Source organism: Mizuhopecten yessoensis, unplaced genomic scaffold (genome assembly GCF_002113885.1).
Source record: "Mizuhopecten yessoensis strain PY_sf001 unplaced genomic scaffold, ASM211388v2 scaffold10317, whole genome shotgun sequence".
In the NCBI taxonomy this organism is placed as follows: Eukaryota; Metazoa; Mollusca; class Bivalvia; order Pectinida; family Pectinidae; genus Mizuhopecten; species Mizuhopecten yessoensis.
Window position 1 is genome coordinate 197,590 of NW_018408486.1, and position 24,303 is coordinate 221,892.

The 24,303-nt window shown below is 35.7% G+C and overlaps 1 protein-coding gene across 1 annotated transcript in view; it reads left to right on the top strand.

The window, feature by feature from the left end:
* The window catches only part of LOC110460097 (ubiquitin carboxyl-terminal hydrolase 40-like), a 35,541-nt gene that overhangs the window by 3,516 nt on the left and 7,722 nt on the right, over positions 1–24,303 (top strand). Inside the window, exons 5-26 of the mRNA XM_021512815.1 lie at positions 303–341; positions 2,016–2,162; positions 4,810–4,896; positions 5,589–5,645; positions 6,013–6,132; positions 7,360–7,500; positions 8,854–8,922; positions 10,248–10,405; positions 11,590–11,750; positions 12,127–12,208; positions 12,689–12,854; positions 13,314–13,401; positions 13,830–13,903; positions 14,879–15,071; positions 16,169–16,274; positions 16,691–16,757; positions 17,501–17,554; positions 18,436–18,544; positions 18,892–19,104; positions 19,659–19,798; positions 20,862–20,967; positions 21,382–21,622. Of these exons, the coding sequence (XP_021368490.1) occupies positions 303–341; positions 2,016–2,162; positions 4,810–4,896; positions 5,589–5,645; positions 6,013–6,132; positions 7,360–7,500; positions 8,854–8,922; positions 10,248–10,405; positions 11,590–11,750; positions 12,127–12,208; positions 12,689–12,854; positions 13,314–13,401; positions 13,830–13,903; positions 14,879–15,071; positions 16,169–16,274; positions 16,691–16,757; positions 17,501–17,554; positions 18,436–18,544; positions 18,892–19,104; positions 19,659–19,798; positions 20,862–20,967; positions 21,382–21,622 (2,618 nt within the window). The remainder of the gene's footprint in view (positions 1–302; positions 342–2,015; positions 2,163–4,809; positions 4,897–5,588; positions 5,646–6,012; positions 6,133–7,359; positions 7,501–8,853; positions 8,923–10,247; positions 10,406–11,589; positions 11,751–12,126; positions 12,209–12,688; positions 12,855–13,313; positions 13,402–13,829; positions 13,904–14,878; positions 15,072–16,168; positions 16,275–16,690; positions 16,758–17,500; positions 17,555–18,435; positions 18,545–18,891; positions 19,105–19,658; positions 19,799–20,861; positions 20,968–21,381; positions 21,623–24,303) is intronic.

Below are 24,303 nucleotides of genomic sequence, written 5' to 3' on the forward strand. Positions count from 1 at the left end.
TTTTTTGGCCTTAGTTAATAATCTGAATGGTTTTCTTTTATTTATTCAACCTCATGTATTTTACAACAGTTATATAACAAGTGCTATCAATTTCTATTAATCACTCTTATTGGCCTGAATGGTAATGTGCAAGGGGTCTGAATATGGGAGGAAATGGGTATACCCGTTTCTTTTCATGTCTGGTTGGGGATTCAATCTCTGTAAAAGGTAGTGTAATACCTGTAGTGCGTAGTTAACGAAGCCATGTAACAGATGATTTAATCAGATTGCCTAATTAACAAAATGTCTTTCGTTCGTTTCAGATTATCTGTACCGTCTGTGGGAAGATTAGTGAGAGAGAGGTAAGCTTGTTTTTTGTTTCAAGGGAAGTATTGATAAGTCTGCATTAATTTATTTTTGATTCAAGGGAATTGTTTAAGTTTAAATCAGGGTTTGAAGTTGATATTAATATGTTGTTTACCGGTATTTTTGATTCAGAGAAACTGTTAGATTTATGAATTACATACAGTGCTTCATCCTCGATATCCAGGGGTTACGCTCAATTTCGCTCTCTACATCCCTGGAATATGTCATGGCAAAAATTAAGGCTCGGTGTGTGCAACCTTGTTGAAGAGACAAGAAGGCTAGTTCGATCCTTTGATGTACATCAAAAGAATCTTGCGGTCATGTAACGGTAAAAATTGACAGGCTTTGAAGTTGGGCGTCTCTCCTTTGTAATCTTCAAAGGAGAGGTATCAGCCTAGCGATTGGTCAGTTTTGTTAACCTGAGACCAATCAGACAGCTATTTTTTTTCGTGCCTCCATTTTTGCCATGACATATTCCAGGGGTGCAGAGAGCAAAAGTGAGCGTAACTCCTGGATATCAAGGATGGCAGTGCGTGGGCCTTTTCATTTTATAGATTGACTGCATCCTGTAGTTTAAGATGCAGCTTTTTCATGGGTTAAGTCGGGGGAATTTCTAAATACTAATGCAGACCTTGACAATATTTGTCAAGTTCACCAGTAAACAACTTGAGACCAGTAGGTCTATCCGTATTTCATAAATGAACATCTATAGTGATTGTTATCAGAATAAACTAAAATCAGTCTTTGTTTTTTGGCTGGGGAATGTATGAATCTTGTCTATGAATGAATTGAGATTTTGTATAGAAAATTTGATTGTCTTTGTTTTATTTTTGCAATTCAGAATGGAAAAGTATAATATGCATGTTGTTAAGTTTTTGGTATCATGAAGTTTAAAAATAAATCAGCATCTATTCTTCGATCAGCTGTTCAAAAAATGAAATGAAATGGAAGATCATTTTCATATTAAGTAAAACCTTGTTATGATGTCACCATTTGTCCAACAAAAGTCTGGCGTTATAATAAATAAATAAATAAATAAATATACAACATTTGTCAATATAAGTTTTGAGGAATTCGCAGAAGCTGCCTTATCAGGCGCTAACTACTTGTCCTATGCCACCTGGCTAATATCTCCCTATGTGTGTATGCCTGCGTGCTGGAAATGTAATGTGTTCTGTTCGTAGTGGGACTGTGCTTCCAACGGCATCATATATAGTGCCACCTCACTTGAATGATACAGCACAGATAACACAACATCCACCCCAGACCAATTTATACTCCACCTGGGTTGTTGGAGTTGTGTGGGCAGGAGAAAAACATTCTCTGAATAACCATGCATACGCCGACTTAGGGGATCAAACCCCGGTCACTTGCGTGGAAGGCCGGAGTGTTAACCACTCAACCAATAATGGAGTTTTGCAATATATTGAGAACACACTACAAAAAGGGAGACTTTGAGATAAATTGTATGTTGACAGTAGGCGAGGTAGCAAATACAAAATTACATTGAGGTTTTGCTGTATAGTCTATAAACGGAAGTTTTAACGGAAATGATTAATTCAAAAATAAATTGGAGGATTTACCTTGTTTCAAAAAGTGTAAATACTGTACACCCAATGATGGAATACTTGTTATACAGTATTAAGCATTAGGCAACATTTTTGACGTAGGAGGATTTTCTGGACCTGACAGTGACCGTAGCAGGGAACAGTGATCTAGAGAATGGTCTCTACAACTCCTACTGTGAGATGGAGTCTATGGACGGAAGAAATCAGTATCGTTGCGAGGCTTGTAACAAACTTGTTGACGCCAAAAAGGTTGGTTGTGTAGGAGAAATAAGACTTAAAAAAGTTAAATATATATTAAATGAAAATATTGAAATTTTACAAAAAGGTATTTTGTACATGTTGAAGATTATTGTAGGAATGGTCCTGAAATTGTAAAGATTTACCCACATTTGGCTACTAATTGGGAAAAGAGTATTGGTTATACTGTAGTGCTTGTGGAAATGCATTCTCTGCATGTTAGAAAATATATCTCCATTTTACACACAATACAACATTGTTTTAATCATAGTAACCATAATTTCCCATTGTTCTTACAATGTTCCACATAAGCATATGCATATATTCTACAACAACATTTGACAGACCTACATAAATCCTATCTTACCAACCCTACAAAACAACCTAACAGTGGCTTCTCGGGGGCTACTCGGACGACTCTATTTATATATATAAATCAACTGGTAGACTTCTACCATCTATTGTTAAACTGGTAGACTTCTACCCACCTATATTTAAAATGGTAGATTTCTACCATTTATTGTTAAAACTGGTAGACTTCTAACATCTATTATAGTTAAACTGGTAGACTTCTACCATATATAGTTAAAGTGGTAGACTTCTACCATCTAATGTTATACTGGTCGACTTCTACCATATATAGTTACACTGGTAGACTTCTACCATATATAGTTAAAGTGGTAGACTTCTACTATCTAATGTTATACTGGTCGACTTCTACCAACCTATAGTTAAAAATGGTAGACTTCTACCATCTATTAAAGTTAAACTGGTAGACTTCTACCATATAATGTTATACTGGTAGACTTCTACCATCTCATGATAAACTGGTAGACTTCTACCATATATAGTTAAACCGGTAGACTTCTACCATATATAGTTAAAGTGGTAGACTTCTACAATCTAATGTTATACTGTTCGACTTCTACCAACCTATAGTTAAAAATGGTAGACTTCTACCATCTATTAAAGTTAAACTGGTAGACTTCTACCATATAATGTTATACTGGTAGACTTCTACCATCTAATGATAAACTGGTAGACCTCTACCATCTATTGTTAAAACTGGTAGACTTCTACCTACCTATAGTTAAACTGGTAGACTTCTACCATCTAATGATAAACTGGTAGACATCTACCATATATTGATAAACTGGTAGACTTCTACCATCTAATGATAAACTGGTAGACTTCTACAAAATATTGTTAAACTGCAGGTAGACTTCTACCCACCTATATTTATCCATCCAATTATCTGAAACAATTTGAAAGACCAAAAGCTTTATCAGTGGATTTAATTAACAAATGTCATGGAGTAACACCAAAATATTATAATGTATTATAACTCTATACAAGGGTCAATAATACACATTAATAAGAAGTTAAGTTAACCTCCTATATCAATACACATAATACAGCATTCTGTTTCTCATACAGGGTATCTATAAATAAACCGAAAACAAACTTGTACACACAGTATATGCTTAAAGGAAAGGAGATGATAATGGGGATGGTTGGTGGGTTGATTTAAAAGATAAAGTTTCCCTATGTCTGTACCCCTTGGAAGAATTTCTGAAACTGACTATGGCCCCCTGGTCAAAGACCCCTTACTCACTACTCAAATTCTCTGCTTCCCTAACTCTCCAATCTATTGGTTAATTCCCTCACATACCCAATTACATTGTTACCCTAAATAAGGTCATTGACCAGTCCTATGTCATCCTTGGTCCAACACTGATCTCATTTGATTATAAGCACAGCTTGCAGATAGCCCTCACAATCCTGAGTTTCTTTGTCCCTATACTGCCCAGTACTCTAAAAATAGCTCCCTTGTGTAAGGTGATATCTCCTGGCTCCTATGTACTCATACCCCCCCACTCAGGCACCCTCCCATCTCTGTCTCCCAGCTACAGACACTTTTAATTAAGCAAACTGACCCTATCTAAACACCCTTTACATAAGATGAAATAAGTAAGTAGAAGACCACACATATAACATATACAATGTATACAGTAAATTTAAACATAGATGATTAATGAAAAAATGTATAAAAAGACAGAGAGATAAATGTATTGTTTGTAAACTAAAATTATAATAAATTCACATCATTTAAAAAAATCATGATTGGAAAATTTCGACATGTGATAATTCCTATTTTACAGTAAACAGAACATCTATACTTTCATTTTAAAGAGAGAGTTTATTTTTTTATTTTTTTAATATTTTTTTTTAAATTTCAAGATTTTCAGAACATGTACATTATACTGAACATCACATCAACACAAATCAACTATTGAAATTATTATCATCATCATCATTGCACTTTCACACATAGAGAGACAAAACAAGAGAGATAGAGTATGTAACCATCAAAGAAAGAAGTAATAAGTCGGCTCAGCCTGAATCGTTCAAAAAACACAAATCTCACTTACACTGTATATGTATACCTGCATCAGCAGTCATTGGAGTAAGCAAGAGAATAACACCTACTAACTTAATATAAATAGGGTTAGGTGAGGTCAAGCTCTACTCATTTTAAGACATTGTTCCCCTTTACCACGAGCAATATATTTCTGAACCTTATAGTAATCTTTAATCGAATTGACTAAAGCCGTCAAAAAGAGAGTTCTTACTCACATATCATTTTGTGATATTTCAGGGAGCAAAGATACGAAGTGTTCCGGAAATTCTCACTTTATCCCTACTGAGATTCAGCTTTGACTTTCAAAAGATGCAGCGATTTAAGGTACTATTTTTATATAAATAAAGTTTCGTTTCTGAATTCAAAGTTGCAAAAAACATAATATAGACAAGTCATATTGTCATTTTAATTATTGCTTCAAGTAAGCAAGAATGGGGATGGAGGGGAGGTTATCTTCAGAAACCACCTCAGTTAAAAACTCACTTGTGTTAAGAGACCACTTTTAAAACACTGAATTGCAGTTATTTTCATGCTAACAACCTGTATTCCGTCTTTGCGCATTGCAGAGTTATCTTCTCTTGTGAGCAGGTATTGATTGTTACGTCATTTGTTTGTGAGAGTAACGTCATCAATTTTTGAGAAAACAAAGTAATTTTCTCGCACAAACCAATGACGTAACAATCAATACCTGCTCACACAAGAAGATAACTCTGCAATACGCAAAGACGGAATTAAGAGACACTGATATTGTTCCCAATCGTTGTAAATTTGGTGTTAACTGAATCTGCAATAAGAGACCACTTTTTAATATGGAAATTATCTTGAAAATATCTCTATTATACCAAACTTTTCTGTTGCTTGATTCAGTGTTACCCCTGTAAAAAAACTATTGGATTCAGAATTTGACAAGTCTTTTTGAATTTTTCAAAGTCTGTATCAATATTGATGTTGTTTATCCACTGAAAATCAAGTAAAAGGGAAAATGATTCATCAGAAAAATGAATTTGACTTTTCAGGAATCTGGCAAGTTTGTATTTCCTCAATCTTTGGATATGGCCCCATACATAGAAGAGGTGAGTAGCCAGGAAACTGATGTTTCTTGATTATTTATATTTAATTAACAAGGTCTTTTACATTTATAAGTAATAGGTCTCCTAGGCAAAGGATATTGAATAAGTCCATGAAACAACCAATCAGTATGAGAAAAAATGTTTGTTTCAGGAAATTTAAGGAGTTACTTAAGATAAAAACTGGTTAATAATTCAGAATTTCACCTAAAACACATCTTCTTGAACTCCATGAATATTAAGTCATGCAGAAAAAAGAGTTAAAACAAATGATAAGCATGTACGTATGTCAGTATTCTAATTGATAACAAAATCAAAATTTTGAAATTAGTATAATTTACTAACTTTGTTTCTGCCTGTCTAATAATTTTAGGCAACATCCCCAGTCATGTATAAATTGTTCTCTGTGGTAATACACAAGGGCGGAGCCTACGGAGGTCATTACCATGCTTACCTTCTCGATGTGGATGGTCTCGGCAAGTGGACAAATCCTGTAAGTCTGTCTTTGTATTTGTTTAATACGGTTTCTCTCATTTTCAGAGCTGTCTCTCATACAAATTTATTTTATTCATAAATAGCCTTTGTAAATGAAATTGTCTCGTTAAACAGTGATTTAATCCACTGTGTCTTTTACAACACAGGACTCTTTTAGAATTTTTGTCCTCAGATAGATATAGTGAAGACTTTTTGTTAGTAATAATGGTGGACAAAATTTAATCCTTACAAAGATCCTTGAATAAAAAAAATTAACACTGCAAAATTAAAGAGCTATACAGTATATTGTGAGTTGTAGTATATGATGAGAAATTTTCCAATCAAGTGTAGTGTATTGATTGTGTAGTGACACCTAACACTAAGTCAGTAATGAGTTATGGGCCTTGTTTTGTTAGTAATGACGGTGGTCAAAATTTAATCCTTACAAGGATCCATGAATAATAGCTCCAAATGTTTAACACTGCAAAATTAAGTAGAGAAAATAATACATGCCTTTTTTCATATCCACCCAGTATCAACCCGAGACTGCAATATCGGCCCGAGGGCCGAAGGCCCGACGGCTGATATTGGTCGAGGGTTGATAGTGGGTGTGATATGGAAAAAGGCGTGTTTTAATCCGTTATTACATACTTACTAATAAAAGCTACTATCTTATGATCTATTTTTCTTTTGAAATATTGAAAAACGAAAAATGTCCAAAAGGGGTGTGATACAGGTTTTGCGGGCTGATACAGGTTTTGGGGTGTGATACGGCGGGGGCTGATACAGCTATTGGGGTGTGATACGGCGAGGGCTGATATGGGTTAAAGCAATTGTGTCGTATCGCATATACAAAAAGAACATGTTTCTTAGTAAGTATGTAATAAAGAGCTATACAGTATATTGTGATTTGTAGTATATGAGAAATTTTCCAATCAAGTGTAGTGTATTGATTGTGTAGTGACACCAAACACTAAATCAGTAATGAGTTATGGGCCTTGGGCACATGGAGTTCGTTCTACAGCAAGGCCCATGGAGTTTGTTCTACGGGGTTAAGTAGAGAGAATGGATTGAATTCGACGTGTAGTGTTTTGAACATGGTTAAATACAAAAACAAGTTAAACGTCCACTCTAACATCAAGTTTTATGAGTATGAGGTTTTCAAACAAGATAAACAAGATGTGGTTAGGTATTATTATGATGGTGTGACCTGTATGTATGTGACTGTATGGATGATTTGTTCCAGGAGGAGGAAGTCATACAGTTGCCTACTGATCCGAGTACTGGGGAGGTGGACTTCATAGAGTGTGACTCTCCAGTAGATCTCATACACACCATACTGGCTCGGTCACCGGCCAAGACGCTCTCTGTCGACAAAATCTGTGCTGTAAGTTGGTAGCACTAAAAGTAAAGTGATTTAATTTTGAAGGAAATTAATTTTGTAATATTACATACCTTAAAATCTCAAGGGAACAGGTAGATCAACATACCTTACAATCTCAAGGGAACAGGTAAACCTACATACCTCAAAATGTCAAAGGGAGAAGGTAGACCTACATACCTTAAAATATCAAAGGGAACAGGTAGACCTACATACCTTACAATATCAAAGGGAACAGGTAGACCTACATACCTCAAAATGTCAAAGGGAGCAGGTAGACCTACATATCTCAAAATGTCAAAGGGACCAGCTAGACCTACATACCTTACAATATCGAAGGGAACAGGTAGACCTACATACCTTACAATATCAAAGGGAACAGGTAGACCTACATACCTCAAAATGTCAAAGGGAGCAGGTAGACCTACATACCTTACAACATCAAAGTGAACAGGTAGACCTACATACCTTACAATATCGAAGGGAACAGGTAGACCTACATACCTTACAATATCAAAGGGAACAAGTAAACCTACATACCTTACAAAATCAAAGTGAACAGGTAGACCTACATACCTTACAATATCAAAGGGAACAGGCAGACCTACATACCTTACAATATCAAAGGGAACAGGTAATCCTACATACCTTACAATATCAAAGGGAACAGGTAGACCTACATACCTCAAAATGTCAAAGGGAGCAGGTAGACCTACATACCTTACAATATCAAAGGGAACAAGTAAACCTACATACCTTACAATATCAAAGTGAACAAGTAAACCTACATACCTTACAATATCAAAGGGAACAGGTAATCCTACATACCTTACAATATCAAAGGGAACAGGTGGACCTACTTACCTTACAATATCAAAGGGAACAGATAGACCTACATACGTTACCATATCAAAGGGAACAGGTAAACCTACATGCCTTACAATATCAAAGGGAACAGGTAGACCTACATACCTCAAAATGTCAAAGGGAGCAGGTAGACCTACATACCTTACAATATCAAAGGAAACAGGTAGACCTACATACGTTACAAGATCAAAGGGAACAGGTAGACCTACATACGTTACCATATCTAAGGGAACAGGTAAACCTACATACCTTACAATATCAAAGGGAACAGGTAGACCTACTTACCTTACAATATCAAAGGGAACAGGTAGACCTACATACGTTACCATATCAAAGGGAACAGGTAAACCTACATACATGAAAATATCAAAGGGAACAGGTAGACCTACATACCTTACAATATCAAAGCTGCTGATGGAATCCCCAAGATAAATTGCTGTAAGCTATTAAAATTTCTGTTTGCATTACATGTAATTTTGGTGCCTTTTGCAGGAAATTACAAAACAGACAGGTGTATCATGGAACAAAAGATTTAGGCGACAACATGGATCCATACACAAGGTTAGTGACATGCTCCATGTTGTGAAAAAGATAAAGCAGGAATAAAATAATCCAGGAAGGTTCCTTTACTACCAAACTTTTGACAGGACCGTTATGGTATTGGGATCATCTGTCCGTCTATTCATTCATCCATACGTTGGCTTGTACAAGATAACTTGCTTATAGATATTGATCAACTCTGATGAAACTAAGTAAGAATGTACAATATGCAAAGACTAAGGCTAAGATTGATGAAAGGACATGTAGCTCACCCAGAGTGTATGTGTGATGTTTCAATGACTTTCTGTAGGAGGGTATGTGCTCTGTAATCAAACAAATGACCAGTGAAGTATATGTACACAGAGTTGTAAAATATGTACAAGTTGGCAATATAAAAGCAACGTCAATTTGGCTACACTATCAGCATATGTGCACACAGTTTTTATACGCCTGTCAAATTCGATGGAAGTATTATGGTATGGGGTTGTCCGTCTGTCTTAAAAAAAAATTGTCCGGCAATCTCCTCCTACATTTTTGAAACTTGGTATATATTATAATTATGATATGAAGTTGTGTCCCCCTAAAAGGAATTTTGATTCGACAATTTTTGCTAAAGTTATTGCCCTTCGTTTATTTCAGTATTTGATTTTTGTCCGGCAATCTCCTCCTACATTTTTCAACGGATCTCTTTGAAACTTGGTATACATTATAATCATGATATGAAGTTGTGTCTCCTTTAAAAGAGTTTTGATTAGACAATTATTGCAAAAGTTATTGCTTTTTGTTCATTTCAGTATTTTGATTTTTTGTCCAGAGATTTTCTCCTACATTTCTTATAGCATGTCAGATAACCACTCTTAGAATGATGCAGATCTTATTTCAATGTAAGAAAATATCTAACACGATATGGCATTCGACGGGCGTATATTGTTCTGCCCCGTGGTACTCTTGTTACACTTGTGTTAAATGACAAATCATATTGACAAATTGATTCAACTGTATTTTGTTTAATACCTAGTCATAGAAATGCAGGAGTACATGTGCCCCCTCATCTCAATTCAGTATTTGCTTGCTGCAGTATATCCAGATGTCTTCCTTTATCACATGTACATGTGTAAATAAGATGATTATGATGTCATTACAGTTGTGTCATCATAATCACTACATAGCAGATAGATTGTGTTATTTCAATTCACCTGCAACCGTGAATAATAGGACTAGAATTTTGAACAGAATGAACTTAAATTATTAAATATATACAAGGGCGTGAAAATTAGAACCATCCAAAAAATTTAAAAGAATGTTGATGTTTAGTGTTATGTTTTGGTGTGACAATCATGTTTCAGTACTTGGAGAAGCACAATGAAGAATTTGTTATAGACCAATCTACTCACCTCATCACCCTAAGGGAGATAACTTCTGTCCAGAAGGAGGGCTTAGCTGGAGGATGTCCGGCGGCTATTTCTGATCTGTCACCAGAGGAATCCCTCCCCAACAATAAAAGGTAAGAGATGTTGGGCTGGCAGTGATGTAACATTATATCTAAAACAATATCGAGTGTAGCCTCAATCATCATGTCATCTCTGTTCCTAGAAAAATTACCGAAGTATGAAACAACTGGAAAATTAGAACAGTTTTGTATGATAATGTCCAATCTGTCTCTAAAAGATCTGACACGATAGTGGAACCACTGGATTTGTGGTGACTGGATTAACAATTCTTGCACCTCAGACAGAGATATCCCACGTCGTACTCCATGCTAGATTTTTCTTTCTCGTCCGATCTGTCTTGTACTTTTACATGACATTTTGCAGAATTTTAACACTGCGATCGATATATTCATTCGTGCGTTAACTGCTTAAAATTGACATTTGTTATAAATGTTCTGTTTTGTCGTTATATGTATAGTTTTGATGTTGTTAGATATTTGATGTTGTAGATAAAATATAATTTACACTGTGAAATGCTTTGTAATCTATGTAAGGACGGACTACATTTTTACGTGGAAGCATTCAAATGTAGCTTAAGTAGTGAAGAGGTAATTATCATTTGTGGCCTAAGGCGGGATACTTGTAGTTTTTAGCAAAATTGAAAAGTGTTTTTTTTTCGAACTAAAAGATGTGAGAGAAAAAAATCAAATACCTGTAACTGAGCAAGATCGGGTTATCTCTGGCAAAGATTCGTAACATCCCAACCTGTGTATACACCTCGGTTGGGATTTTGTTACAGAATTTTAACCCGCGACTGAGATAACCCGATCTCGCTTAGTTACAGGTAATAGATTTTATTAGGCTTGACTTGTATTCTGAAAGATGCATGCATTTCCTTTCAAAGAGTTTTGTGATTACTATTATATAACTAAGAAAAGTAAAAAAACAAATTATGAAAAGTGATATTTCAAAAGGTGCACAAGAATTCATGCATTGATTACTCAACTGTAACACAGAATAATGAGATAAGTACAGGGGCAAGGCACAGACGAACCCCCACCCCCTATATGTGTATATAGCGACACTATATAAGCATATAGGGGATGGGGGTTAGTCTGTGCCTTGCCCCTGTGGAGATAAGTATTCATTTAATAATTGTAATGGATATAACAATGATTAAACAAATACGATAGCATACAGACTGAGGACAGACAATTGACAGTCTCTCACATATTTTCTTGTGCTGTTTTTGGTTCAGGACGCAGTCTCCCGCACCAGACCTCGGAAGTTGCTGGTTCAACTTTGATGATGCTCGTGTCCACCCGATGAGGGAACGTGAGATCCAGAAGACATTTTCAGGAAAGTCCAGTGCTTACATGCTTTTCTATAGGAAAGAATCTCTAGTCAGGCCACCAGAGGGTAAGACGCTCAAATATTATCTCTGCTGCAATAAACATTTTATAATAGAAAATCAGACAGATAGACTCACCAATTACAATGTCCCATAGATTGTCAGAATGAAAAGTTTAGAGAAATTAATTCTTTTTCTTCCTTATGTGGTCTTGAACTTATAAATAATAGATTTTTAGGTATCATCCATGATCCCGGGGCCTGGAGAGCTTATCTGCATGGGTTGGCAAAAAGAATGCAATAAGCTGTTGTTATTGTTATTTTTTTTGCCAAATTTTCAAGATTTTTGTAGAATATCCTGATCAATGTGCCTTTGTCACAAATTTCAGGTATCTATTTTTGTGCGCAAACTTGTGTTAATTGCTGTTAATATGTTAAATTTCAGCACTTGGAGACCCAACGTATCGACTACCACACCACCTTCTATCAGAGGTGATCCAGGAGAATGAAGATTTACACTTCCAGAGGTAAGGCAAAACAAAATCACAACGGTACTTGTGTGTACAGTAGATTTTGGTGTCTCTTCAGATGTGTGCTCCATATAACGTACTGTGTGTGACTATTTAAACTGATTGTGGTGTGAAATTTGTGCTATTTATAGAATATATATGAAAATTTATATTCTATAAATCTGAAATCTTCATAATATGAAAAATTGATATTCCAATGTGGATATTTTCATAACTCCAACTTTTACACAGTAATTAAGTGTTTTATAACTTAACTAATAAAAAGAAGAATTTTAGAAGATTTTCTTAACATACCTACCAACCCTATTTACCTATGATACCAGAAATAAATACTGGGTACTTGAAGTGGGATGTTTTCAAAGTGGTATATTAACACAGGTAGTCTTTTAATAAAGATAGTCTCAAGCAGGTTTTACCATATATCATGGGTATGTAATCAGTAAGTGGTATATAATAATAGCAATTACTTTTCTACAGAGAGTTCTATGATATGGAAATCAACACAATTTCCCTACATATCCACTTTGGGGATTTGTTCGAATTTGTTGATGGTTCCCTACGTCCACGAACACAGACAACAAAAACAGAACTCACTATCGACAGGAGAAAAACAGTTCGGGATTTGAAGACAGCTGTCCTAGAGGTAAATTTTCTTTGGCTATATATCTCTATCATAATTTGTCTTACATTGGACTGCTTTTACAAAGACACTCCACATAATTTTGAAAAAAAAATAAATATTGTTGATGATGCTTAAATAGTACTTAATGTTTCTCAACAAGGTCCCTACAGAGAAATGTCATAAAACAAATACCAAAAGTCATTGAAGATCACAGATTTCAGGCTTAGCCCTTCATCAGAGAGTGGAATTTTATTTTATGGCAGCAGTCTCTAACCTCAGTGAAAACTTCTATATCATTGGTAAAAATGTAATGAAGTTAATCTTGTGACATGTTTTATGTGTTTCTTCATATTTGATGTCAGATAACTAATTCTTTGTAAGCCTATTTTAAGGTAGATGGAAAATGCTGAAACACTCGTTGAAAATGTCCATAGTTTGTGTTGGTAGATGTGTTGGCATCTAATATTTGTGATGTTACAGGTATCAGAAGGCCGAGTAGCAGACGACTTCCACATACATCTAATGAAGGAGCTTGTGGCAGGCTTTCACCTATATAAGGACATATCATGTTGGTATTTACACAAGCAGTGAGGAATAGAATCTTGTATTCCTTTTCATGATGTCCTGATTTATATATTTGTATTAAGCAGTAGTTTACACCGTTGATGGGAAATAGAATCTGGTACTCCATTTCATGATATTCTGATATATATGTTAGTGTTAAGAAGTTGATTATACAGACAATGAGGAATAGAATCTTGTAATGTGGAATATAATCCCGGTGTATATATTTCCCTTGTGATAAAGACCTATTTTAATGGAACTATTGAATATTTTTAGTATTTGATTTGAGGAAAATTTGATCGGGCAGCTTTGTTCCAGAAACAAAATAGTGAAAATTGTATCACCCTACAGTAAATTTCTAACACCCTTCATTGAAGTTCCATCTCTCTAGTACAGAAATATACAGGTAACCTGTCCATCCATGTGTTACAGGTGATGGTGATTTACAGCTGATAAACACCTCGGTAGATGATGGAAATATCCTGTTCATTTGGGATGGTGAAAAGGTAGGCAAAACATGTTCTATATGGTAATAGTTTTATGGAAATCTGATAAGTAACTGGAGAAGGTTGTAAGGGAATGTATAAATTGTGTCTGTAATTTGTTGTGTATCCGTTTGTTTGTTTGGCATAATTTTTTCCTGCCGGTAAAACACGGTGAAAAGGTAGGGAATGAAGTGTTTGCCAGTTTTCTATTAAGGCCACCCTTAAAAAATAGTTTGTTTGCAGTTTCCCTACTCACATTTTCTTTCAGTGGGAAAGGATATTTTTTTTCACATTAAGAAATCTTATTTTTATACGCCCGTCAAATTTGACGGGAGTGTTATTGTATGGCGTCGTCCGACCGACGTATACTTTTGTTTGTCCAGCAATCTCCTCCTTCATTTTTCAACGGATCTCTTTGAAACTTGGTATATATTATAATCATGATATGAAGTTGTGTCTCCCTTAAAAGAATTTTGATTCAACGATTTTTGCAAAAAGTTATTGCCCTTTGTTCATTTCAGTATTTGATTTTTTGTCTGGAGATTTTCTCCTACATTTTTTATAGCATGTCAACTAACCACTCTTAGAATGATGAAGATCTTATTTCAATGTAAGAAAGTATATAACACTATATGGTATTCAACGGGCGTATATTGTTCTGTCCAGTGGTACTCTTGTTCTATATAAAAACCCAAAGTTTCAGTGATTTTTCTGCAAGATTTTTTTTCCCCAAAAGTTCCAAAAAGGGTTTGAGTAGGTGCTATTTTGAGTGAGTCGGTCAGGAAACTGCAAACAAACAATGATGAGGTTTCAATTCTATACTTAAATGCAAATATTTCACAACAGTCAACAGATTTCTAAATTTTCAGAGGCTAGTGAAGGTCAAAGTGGACCTCCTTAGAGAACATCTTGTTCATCAATTTTAGTAGCCATAATCTACACTTGAAGTAACGTTAAACATGGAAATTGTTATAACTTTAATCTCTGTTTTTTCAGATAAACGGTCAGTGTGTCCCTACAGGAGAAGCCTGTGAACCGGTGTTCCTGAATGTGATATATGGAAACCCAAAATCAGAATATGCTGACGGATTTCCCAAGAACATGACCTTGTACGATTTCCAGGTCAAAGCATCGGACAGAACCAACATACCTCTGAGTCAGATAAACTTGAAGAAGATCACAGGTGAAGGTCGGTATTCAAACTTGTTAATTTATAGTTGGTTATAGCACTTGTATTTCATGCAGGGTTCATTCGCACTAATTATTATTTAAAAACTTTTTACTTTACTGATAGAGAATTTATAGCATATTACAATCAACTTCTATACTATACCATATATGTTGTAGAGCTGTCACGATACACTTTACCAACGATCTCAATATTTGTACCATGATTCGATTATTTCGATTCGATACACCTTTATTTTAAGATATAAACAAAATGAGATATATAAGCCGCCAATACACTGAAACCTGAAGTGTTTCCACACTTTTGATTTGAAGCTTGCCGGAGCATCAAACATTTTCATTACCTTACTGCGGTCCGCCATTTTGTTATGAATACTTTGTGAAAATTGTATCCTTGCAGCCGATTGGCTGAGGGTTTAGAGATCAGCCAATGAAATTGAAAGTCTCACAGACGTTTCGGCTGAAGCGGCATACACTAATATTCAGATCGTGACGTATCGAAAAATCCGGAAAAATATATCGTGAATCGAATCGAACATAAATAATCGCGGTACAAGTGCATCGCGGTGAATCGTGACGCCTCTAATATGTTGCCATAATTTGACCAGCAACAGTTTGGGCTTAGTCTTGCTTCCGCTACTTCATGGCGGCAAGACAAAAAAACAGATATTTTCTGGTAAGAAAATAAAACATTTCATAAAAATAATTATGGTGCTACTGGAAAGTGGAGGGTGGTACCATAATTTCAAAGTCTTAAAAATTCTTAATTTCTGTTACCTTTTAATGAACTGTATTCAGAGCTAATCATAGATTGTTTTGACAATACCTTAAAGGAAAAATATAAACAATTGTTAAGAGAAAAAGGTAAAACGAGTCATTTGACTGCATTTTGTGATAAAACTCAAATTTATGTAAAAGTAAATATCATAAGAAATCTAAAACGTCATGAAGGTGTAAGTCTTGTACTACATTACATTGTACATGGTCACTGAGGGCAAGACTTTTTCTCTAGTTGTAACAGTTTGCCCAGCTGTATAAGTATGTACCAGGATAAATTGGGAAATCAAAATGTGACAGAGTTGATGTTTGTGTTGGCAGGAGTGTCCCAGAGACTGGTCGAGTTCACTGAGGACCAAATGGGATCTTCACTCAAAGATTTACAGCTGGCAGACTTCGACCAGATTGTGGCTGAAAACAGGAACAGGTAATAGTTACTGTATAAAACTTGAATCTGTGAGGTCAAACTTCTAGACTTGTTCCTGGAAAAAATTTCGGGATTTAAAATTTTGTGTAAAACCAATAATGGTCGCAGTAGGTCAGTAGGGCAATGCATGTGCAAGGTTTGAATTTCAAGTATAAAGATGATGAATTTGGAATGATTGATGATTATTTGAAATGAACAAGTTAGCACTGGCAATGTGGTATTCTTTTACAGAAACAAGTTGTATGACAGCTCACAAAATCAAAGCTGCATACAATCATACAAGAAATGTACAGTAAACAACCAAGTCTACTTCATATGTACGACACTGCAGTTAAGAAATGCCTTCAAAATATTTAAAACATTTTGTTTTCAAAATGGTCATGTTTCATGTCTTTGTTTTACAATTTTCATGTCAGTCTTGGGGAGAATGTGATCCTGACGAGCACGAAAGTTGTCCTTTATGTAGAAAACAAGTGTAGCACGGTAAGTCATTTTTTCCTACTTAGAGCAGATTGGTTTATTGTTCAAGCCAATCACCTTCCGCATGTTGTCTCAGGGTTTGATTTCAAGTTCGAATTTGAAATTTTTTGAAAGAAATTGCTATCTCCTGTCTATTAACGAGATCTTCAGTGGTCGCTATACCAGTATATCAGTAGCCCCCTGGATAGGAATTAAAGCCAGACATATGTGTCTGGTATACAAATAAACATTTATCTTTAAATTAGGATTCCCACATTGTCATGATTACCATTTTCTGTTGCAGGTAAGTTTTACCTGTTCCTTAAAGGGATTGTTAAAAAACCTGTTATGAAAAAAAGTCTTCCATATCTAAAAACACATCTAGATGTACTGTCTATGCCTCAGGGTCACTATAACGAAATATACACACCGGATACATAAGGAATGTGGAAATTGGCAGATTCATCAACAGTGATGTAGATGTTGCTAAATCTAAACTAGTTTTACGTATAAATTTTTTTTAGGGAACATAAATTTATTCAAATTTAAGAATGAAATACAAATACAGTAATGATATGGATCTGTATGTATACTTTTCAATTCTTATATTTATATGTACATAGTGTTTAAAATTCATCAATGATAAATTTTGGTACATGCAACCATAATTGCATCACATGCAAATAACAAGGTAAAAATAAAAATTATTGAATTTAGCAAAAAGAAAGTGTTGCTATAGATTACTCTAAATACCTTTTTTTTACCAGACACCAGTTGACGGAAATAGGACAACGATCCGAGTTGAAGTGGATAAAGATACCGTGAGTATCACCGGGTCCCTCACACGAGTATGACTTAAATATTGTTAAGCGGGGAATTTTTATCGCGAAAGGGTTTTTGTGTTTTATTCTAAAATTTGCGTTATAAAATGTTCAGACATATAAAGTTGTGCGATCAGTAACATATCAGAGGATTGTATTTGTGAGGCTAAGTTACATAATTGTTATAGTTCTAGAAACTTGTCATTATATATGAACACTAGCATGTCAATATAGTATATGTTTTTTTGATCGAAGTTTTGTTTTTTATACCCCCGTCAATATTCATCAATATTCAACGGTAACTGGCGGAGTTAGGGTCCTTCATCCACTTTCCAAAATGGTGTCCGCTCAATATCCAAGTAGTTTTTAATGAATTAACTTCAAACTTTATTGGAAGGATCATTGCCTTGATAGCTTGGACAAGTTTGATAACCGTAATTTACGGAGTTATGGCCCTTTATTAATTTGCCCAAACAGTGTCCGCTAGATATCTCTAGCAGTTTTCTACGGATTGACTTCAAACTTCATAGGAAGGTTCATTATCATGATAGCTTGAACATGTACGATAACCACCATTGTCCAACTATAATTAATGGAGTTATGGCCCTTTATGTACAACCATACAGACAACTGCTCATTCAATGTATGACAGGCATATTATGTTCCGTTTTCGTGGTATCCATATTCAAGTGATATGTCTATGACAAAGTCATACTTCAGTACATGTATAGGAATTAGTATTGATGGTATCATAAAAAAGTGTGATCTGTGCAATGGAAAGGAAACTACATGGGTTATTGGTGTTAGTTTAACTGGAACTAGTGGATACATTATACATGTTTACTTATCAATTGACTCTGGTCTCTCAATCTGTATTTCAGAGTATAGCTGAAGTTAAAGTCCTGGTCATATCCAAGTTTGACCTGTGTGACGTTCAGGACGGAGGTCGTTTGAGAATTGACCATGACACCCTGGGGCTTCGGCCACCTTGTAAGTACTATAGGACCATCAACCATACTGAATCCCGGTAATCTAAGCTATTCTGCACCCTAAAATTCTGTCATGACAGATTTGGATCCCAGTACATGCCACCATGCAGATGTGATACAAGTTAATTTCTGCAAACCTGTGATCTCATTGTACTTTTTTGATAAATGATAAAAGGGAATTGCACTACACAGATTAGCCTGAATTCCGCTCATTAAAAGGAAACAGAAATTAAGAATTTCTAAGTGTCGATTTAGTATCCTTTACCTTAACAGGATGGAACTATCCTCCATTTTCCAGTAGCGTAGTAATTTGTGTGAAATGCTTTTGTTTTATAAAACAACTTACAGTACACGAACAACTGACCGTTGAAGAAGCTTCCCTAACAGCAGGGACAACTCTAATCCTGGAGGCAGGACCAAGTCCGACCTCTAACCAGATAACCTTGACCTTTACCTCAAGTGACCCCAAGGTTGATGTTGTGTACAAGGAAGTGATACTGGACAAGTCGTCCACTGTTGGAGAGTGCCTTGAATGTTTTAAAAGGAGAGTGGGGTTGACAGGTAGGCATGGTTCAAATCAGGATTAATGTAACATATTGGATCCAGCGGTATTTCTGGTGTTTGAGAGGCTTTAGGAGCACCCTTTTTACTTCAAAAAATACATTTTAAAGATATTAAGATGAAAAATATTTTAGACTTTTCCTATTTTCATTGGTTGTTTGCCATGTTTTTTCTGAATAATTCAGCGCAGTCACTGGATGGTTTCAAAACAACCTATAACGGCAAGTTATAAAAATAAAATGTAGTCAATTTATTTTACTTGGTTTGAACCAATATCAATGAGATTATAAGCAAACGAAATCAATGAAAAAAAGTAAACGTTGAAAAATCACCCTTTTTACGTCAATCCTGAACCTTAAAAGTCATTATTAGAGTCCTTAATTCATGTTTAAAATTTCTGTATAAATCATGGTTTGAGACTGTATCTAATTCACCGCTGAAATTTCATGATGAACTATTCCAACTTTTAAGTTGGAAGAGTTCAAATGTGTCTTCAGAGGTGATTGAGTTGAGTAAAATTTCTCTGACAGTACTGATCAATGTTAATTTCACAGAGGACCGATGGCACCTACGGAAGACAAACTGGTGTGGGGAGGCTGCTGAGGTACTCGACGACATTGACCTACCCTTGGGACAGAGCCTAGTTAATGATGGGGACCACTTGCTGCTGGAGGAAGGAAAGTTACCACCCAAGGTACAGACCCCACAGTCTCCTGAGTAATACTCAATTATATATTCTGTTACAGAAACCAGGCAGACACATGATGAATATTTATCTGTATGCCCCTCGCAACATAAAGTGTTTGAGAGGCGTTAAGTGTTTGAAAGTGTTTGAGAGGCGTTAAGTGTTTGAAAGTGATTGAGAGGCGTTAAGTGTTTGAGAGGCGTTAAGTGTTTGCCTTTTGGAGATTCCATCTGACATCTTGACCATCCTCGATACTCCAGGGGTAACGCTCACTTACAGTCTCTGCACCCCTGGAATATGTCGTAGCAAAATTGAAGGCATGTGGCTAGCTATTGGATTGGTCTCGGGTAAAAAAGTCTGATCAATGGCTAGACTGATACCTGTCCTTTGAAGATTACAGAGGAGTGACACCTGACTTCAAAGCCAGTTAAATTTACCGTTACAGGACTGCGAGATTCTTTTGATGTAATTCAAAGGATCAAGCTAGTCTTCTTGTCTCATCCACAAGGTGGCACAAACTGAGCCTTAGAATTTGCTATGACATGTTCCACGGGTACAGAGAGCGAAAATGATGGTATTCCCTAGAGTATCGAGGATGCATCTTGACTAGATTTTGCATTTAGTTTCATTACTCTTAACACTGGAAGTCCAACAATCATCAAACTTCATTGATACATCATGAGGAGTAGTACACTAATGTATCAAATGTGAGTCATGTCTCTGCTGCAAATAGAAAATAGAAAATAGTGAAAATATGAGGAATGCTGATTGAGAAAAAATGTGCCCAGCATCCTTATTGTGTCAAAAATGGTAAATGTTTTGGAACAAAACATGATGGAGTGAGCGATTAGGCTTTCAAGTAAGACCATTTGACATAGGATATGATAGTAGTTGTAGCAGGTATTTAAAATCACACTATGCAAAAGTGGAAATTATTTGCAGCTTGGATTTTTTTTGTGTTGAGTCAGTTCTATACATCTAAAGATCATATAGGTTATAGAATTCAGAACCATTACCCTCACAAAATGTCCACACCGCAATCAGTTAAAAAATCACTTTGCTGTCCTGCCAGGGGTATATCCGTCCGTGTGTGGTGTTGTATCCGACACTGGAGCGGCCGTACCAATCCGACACCAACTCAGGGGGCATGCTGTCCTGGATAACGTCGGGCATCAGAGGTAAGTCACAAAAGTTCTTTTTGCCAAAACTTATGAAATTAAGATCTGATTTAAATGTGCATCAAAGTTGTGGTACAGATAATCGGACATTCCTTTTCTGTGTTATTTGACATTGTGTATCCTATTTGTGTTATTGACATTGTTTTATTTTGGGGGTTGGGTGGGGGTATGGGGGTTAATTCATATGGGATTTAAATTTGGTTTTGATACCTGCCTATGAAGAAGAGAGAATATACCTAGTATCTAAAGTTGCCTTGTTTGTTTGTCCATCAACTTGTTTGCATCAGGTGGACAAGTTATACCAACACTGGATGGGGTGAGTTTGAGCTAGATAAGAAGGTAAAAACTCGGTCGGTAGGGGTACCTGAAACATATATTTGTTTTGGCCTTATCCGATTCCTGATTGTGTTGTAGACTTGCTGAGTCTAAACCAGGCACCATCAGGGGATTCCAATGGAAGTGAGACCCAGGAGCCACTGACGATAGGAGAGGTAGAAGTCTCGCTGCAGGACACCCTGGAGGACTTTCAACAGCTGGTCATGACACTCCCCCTGGTGGCCGATATCAACATCCCCACAACAAACTTTATCCGTGTCCGTCTCATAGAGGATGGACGGCTGACCACAGTGCTCTGCCCACCTACTCAGACTCTACAGTAAGTGGGAGTGTCTGTCCATCATAATTTTACTGAATTAAGAATAAAGCAAAGATTCATCTTCAAGTATTCAAACAAAAATGAAAATATCAAGCATCAAGCATTACGACCAAAACAGAAATAGCTTAAGGTAATAGAATCGTGTCAACATTTCTCAGTAGAATTTCTTCAAATTTTGCAGTTATATTTCTTTGAAGTAAAGAAAAAAAATTGCCACAAAAGAATCAAATATTCCCGCGTTTCGGTAGTAAAAGCGGGAATTGTTTGTCTTCGCGGATACGAGGTAATAACGTGGCGCAAAGGCTTTAGCGCGTGGTCACGCGGTTTGTACTGGTTTATAGGCATTCTCTAGTCAGACACCGAGCAGTTCAGGTCAAATTTTTCGTTTTTTGGTTTTACGAAGTAATGGGTATTTTAAGTGTATTCTCTTGTGGATGCACACCCGTGGGTAGGGGTGTTTAGGTAGGGGTTGAGTTCAGGGAAGGTTTCGTTAGATTTGTTTTGTAGTTTTTGCATTGACAGACATAATTGATAAATACATGTGAAATTTAACGCAGGTCCAGCGTTACCCCTAGACCATCCTGCAATGGGTAGTAGTAGTTCTCCCGCCTTTATTATTGCATGTCGACAATAGGACACAGGTTTCCAGGGGCAGCTCCAGTTTTTCCTGGGCGGCAGGTTTTTTTTTTGGTTTGAGATGGGGAAGGATGTTAATTTATTTTTTGAATAACAGATAGCGAGTTTTGTTAACGAATGTTTGGGATGACACATTTTTGTCCATTGGGCTTTTATATATACCGGGTATATAGTACATCTGTATTTTGTATGTATCATGTATATATTTTTCTGCAATATTAAACACCGACTGCTCGCGGTGCCCAGGGCTAGACGGCAAATGGATATTTGTAGTTTGTGTAGTGTTTTTACATGAGTGGAGAGAAGACATATAGGTTGTCAGAATTTTAAGAATTTGAAATGGAAATGTATGTAAAAAGGAGTGAATTTAAAATGACACAATTTTTTGGAAAATAATGTCAATAAAAATGATACTGAAATAGATTATTATTGCATTAATGTATATCAATTTAATAAATGCTGAAATTGTGTAAAATAAATTATCTATAGACGCTTAAATAATATACACATAGTATTTGCATGTAAGAGTTATCTTTCTTGAAAAATTCACAGTAGTGAAATAGGGTGCCGGTTTCCTGAAGTACAGAAAAATGGACACATGTGACTCATTGATAAAAAAAATCTGAATTAATGCCTGGATTGCTTTGAAATACTTTAATATTGAGAGAACACACTGTTCTGTCAATAATAAACATACAATATTCATCAGTTAAATTTTAAACATTAGAATATGCGGAAATTGTGATACTGTCTCCCTACATTGGATTTTCAACTAGGGATGTACTTCCTATTTCCGTTCATCAATACACTCCTATGACCTTAATGAAGAAGTCTGCAATATTTTTGTGTTAATATTTAAGCGTTTACTACCATGATGCCATCAAAGTTACTTCCTTCCAAATCAATTTCAGATGAATAGTGAAACAGGTTCAGACACTACATTCTAATTCATTTGAGATGTAACAAGGCATTTGATTGGTCAAGCAAAATAATTTGCGACAGTAAAACCATGATATACCCTCTGCAAATTTCTCATATGCATATGAAGCCTGGATGGCGATTGTTCATGACATCACAAACAAAAGCCTGACCCCGAAAGGTCAACATAATTCCGCCTCACTTTGAATATTTCTTACGTCACCAATCCACAGAAGAGAGACACCAAATTTGAAGAAAACTCAAAATTGTCTTAAATCGTTGTTTCTTTCGATGGTTTTGGTTGATATGCATTAGAATGGGGATAACCCTACTGTATTTTGAAATTTGCGACGGTATATCTTGATTATATACTGTCGCAGATATCTGTTTTTATGGCTCCGCTCCCCGTCGCCAGTAAAACACAATTGCGACAGTATAATCACAATTTATTGCTGCAAATTTCAAAATACAGTAGGATTATCCCCTAATTATATTGAGAATTGAAGAGAAAATCATATTTTAGTGGCGTAAACCTTAACCCATTCACCCCTGAAGACACAATAGAAATCTTCCAATTCATAGGATGGAATAGTTCATTATGAAACTTCAGGGGTGAATGAGTTAACTCCATCTTGGACCTGGATTTCATGGATGTGGTGCAGCCTCCTTTTCATATTCATGCCAAGTTCTTATTTGTCAATACATATTGGCACTTGAAATGAATTTTCCATTTTTTTATGCAAGTTATATATAGTATATACCAATTAATTTTATTTCTCAGTTTTGAGATGATCAAAGAAAAAATCCAAATTTTTATCACAATTTTTTTATTACGACACTCCCTGTATTACAATACTTATATATTTTTTAAATATCCTCTATTTGTGATGATTGAAAAGTTGACAGCAGTAATGTAGGGGGAATCTGTTTGAACTACGTTGATATTTAGGAGCTTTAGACAAAGAAATAAACCCTTTTTGTATTAGAATACAAATAAAGTATTTTTGGAGCAATGAGAATTTGAGAGTTACCGGTAGTTAAAAATTGTGTTGGATATTTTATTGAAAATTTGAAAAATTATGAAACCGAATTAAGTTGGATAGAGAAAAGGAATAACAGATATGCAT